Genomic DNA, 3,142 nt, shown 5'->3' on the forward strand with positions numbered 1-3,142 from the left:
CAGGTTGGGGAAACCATATTTCAGAACTGATTCAGATTTCATTGATGACGTGTGAAACCACAAGTGTTTCTGGGTATTTAATCCCTCCGTTCGTCTCCAGATGAGGTCCCAGTCTCCGCCACCCCAGTGACAGCCTACTACCACGGCTGTATGGACGTCAACGTCAACGCTCGACTGTTAGACTTCGACGAGGCAGACAGTAAACACAACAGCATTAAGTCCCACTCCTGCCCCCAGTCTCGCCCCCAAGACACTCTCTGACGACCCCCCACCACCACTCACCCTACAGGAAGTGACCTCACAGCCAGGTTGACCAATCACCACACATCTCTGTCCTGAGGCCCACATCTGTGTATATGATCCTCTACCTAATGATTAGGAGGAGGGGGGGGAGGGAGGGAGGTAGGGGGAGAGGAAGGGAGGGAAGAAAGGAGTGGGGGAGGGAGAGAGGAGGGATGGGGAGAGGGAAGAAAGGGGGAGGGAGGGGGGAGTGGAAGGGAGAAAGGGGGAGGGAGAGATGGTGGGTGGACTTGCACAATGCAGTCATTTCTGTTTATTTAGTTTCCTGCACTCTTTGTTAGACTGTTTTTGAAGGTTTCATATTTTTCATTGGACACATTGCCCTCACCATCACCCCACCATGGTTTGTATTGCCGTGAAATAAACACCAGGCTCTGTTCCTGTGAAGAAGAGGAGTTACCAAAACATGTTGCCATGGACACTGACTGTTCCAGCATCACTGGTTCTGTTGCCATAGACACTGACTGTTCCAGCATCACTGGTTCTGTTGCCATAGACACTGACTGTTCCAGCATCACTTGTTCTGTTGCTATAGACACTGACTGTTCCAGCATCACTGGTTCTGTTGCCATAGACACTGACTAATCCAGCATCACTTGTTCTGTTGCCAGGGGTTCCATAGACACTGACTGTTCCAGCATCACTTGTTCTGTTGCCATAGACACTGACTAATCCAGCATCACTTGTTCTGTTGCCATAGACACTGACTGTTCCAGCATCACTTGTTCTGTTGCCATAGACACTGAATGATCCAGCATTACTTGTTCCGTTGCCAGGGGTTCCATAGACATGTAGTGAAACAGCTGAGCTCTGGAAGGTTCTGATACAGTGGAATGACCTGGGATACATGGTTCTGGTATATACAGTCGGAAGTTTACATACACTTAGGTTGGAGTCATTAAAACTTGTTTTTCAACCACTCCACAAATTTCTTGTTAACAAACTATAGTTTTGGCAAGTCGGTTAGGACATCTACTTTGTGCACGACACAAGTCATTTTTCCAACAATTGTTAAAAGACAGATTATTTCACTTTTAATTCACTGTATCACATTTCCAGTGGGTCAGAAGTTTACATACATGAAGTTGACCGGGCCTTTAAACAGCTTGGAAAATCCCAGAAAATGTCAAGGCTTTAGAAGCTTCTGATAGGCTAATTGACATCATTTGAGTCAATTGGAGGTGTATTTCATGGCCTACCTTCAAACTCAGTGCCTCTTTGCTTGACATCATGGGAAAAACAAAAGAAATCAGCCAAGACATCAGAAAAAAAAATGTAGACCTCCACAAGTTTGGTTCATCCTTGGGAGCAATTTCCAAATGCCTGAAGGTACCACATTCATCTATACAAACAATAGTACGCAAGTATAAACACCATGGGACCACGCAGCCGTCGTACTGTTCAGGAAGGAGACACGTTCTGTCTCCTAGAGATGAACGTACTTTAGTGCGAAAAGTGCAAATCAATCCCAGAACAACAGCAAAGGACCTTGTGAAGATGCTGGAGGAAACGGGTACAAAAGTATCTATATCCACAGTAAAATGAGCCCTATATCGACATAACCTGAAAGGCCGCTCAACAAGGTTGAAGCCACAGCTCCAAAACCGCCATAAAAAAGCCAGACTACGGTTTGCAACTGCACATGGGGACAAAGATCGTACTTTTTGGAGAAATATCCTCTGGTCTGATGAAGCAAAAATAGAACTGTTAGGCCATAATGACCATCGTTATGTTTGGAGGCTTGCAAGCCAAAGAACACCATCCCAACCGTGAAGCACGGGGGTGGCAGCATCAGCATCATGTTGTGGGGGTGCTTTGCTGCAGGAGGGACTGGTGAACTTCACAAAATAGATGGCATCATGAGGCAGGAAAATGATGTGGATATATTGAAGCAACATCTCAAGACATCAGTCAGGAAGTTAAAGCTTGGTCGCAAATGGGTCTTCCAAATGGACAATGACCCCAAGCATACTTCCAAAGTTGTGGCAAAATGGCTTAAGGACAACAAAGTCAAGGTATTGGAGTGGCCATCACAAAGCCCTGACCTCAATCCCATAGAAAATTTGTGGGCAGCACTGAAAAGCGTGTCCAAGCCAGGAGGTCTTCAAACCTGACTCAGTTACACCAGCCCTGCCAGGAGGAATGGGCCAAAATTCACCCAACTTATTGTGGGAAGCTTGTGGAAGGCCCCTGAAACGTTTGACCCAAGTTAAACAATTTAAAGGCAATGCTACCTGATAGGTAGTTGAGTGTATGTAAACTTCTGACCCACTGGGAATGTGATGAAATAAATAAAAGCTGAAATAAATCATTCTGTCTGCTATTATTCTGACATTTAACATTTTTAAAATAAAGTGGTGATCTAACTGACCTAAAACAGGGAATTTTTACTCGGATTAAATGTCAGGAATTGTGAAAACCTGAGTTTAAATGTATTTGGCTAAGGTGTATGTAAACTTCCGACTTCAACTGTATGTAGATGAGATAGATTGAATAGATATGTACCACATACAGGGTGATTTCTGGTTCTCTCTTTTGTCTCTCTCCCTTTCTTCAGACACCCCAATGGTTAACCTTATAGAAAAACATGCTCACTTTAATATATATGTTAAACGTAGTTGTTTTTGTTGATGGATTGAGTGTTTTTTTGTGTGTGTTTATTTGAACAAAAGTGATCCAAAGCATGCTTGCTTTGGTACGAAAAACTGTGGTTGTGTCTGAAATATTTCAAGCCTACTGCTTCTAATCAAATCAAATGTATTTATTAAAGCCCTTCTTTACATCAGCTGATATCTCAAAGTGCTGTACATAAACTCAGTCTAAAACCCCAAACAGCAAGCTA

The 3,142-nt window shown here is 43.8% G+C and overlaps 1 protein-coding gene across 1 annotated transcript in view; it reads left to right on the forward strand.

Moving 5' to 3' along the window:
• The window catches only part of LOC121838831 (vitamin K-dependent protein S-like), a 45,103-nt gene extending 44,842 nt beyond the window's left edge, over nucleotides 1-261 (forward strand). The window contains exon 14 of the mRNA XM_042314653.1: nucleotides 101-261. Coding sequence (XP_042170587.1) covers nucleotides 101-261 — 161 coding nt within the window. The remainder of the gene's footprint in view (nucleotides 1-100) is intronic.
• Nucleotides 262-3,142: the final 2,881 nt, after the last annotated feature.

Source organism: Oncorhynchus tshawytscha, unplaced genomic scaffold (assembly GCF_018296145.1).
Source record: "Oncorhynchus tshawytscha isolate Ot180627B unplaced genomic scaffold, Otsh_v2.0 Un_contig_1217_pilon_pilon, whole genome shotgun sequence".
Classification (NCBI taxonomy): Eukaryota; Metazoa; Chordata; class Actinopteri; order Salmoniformes; family Salmonidae; genus Oncorhynchus; species Oncorhynchus tshawytscha.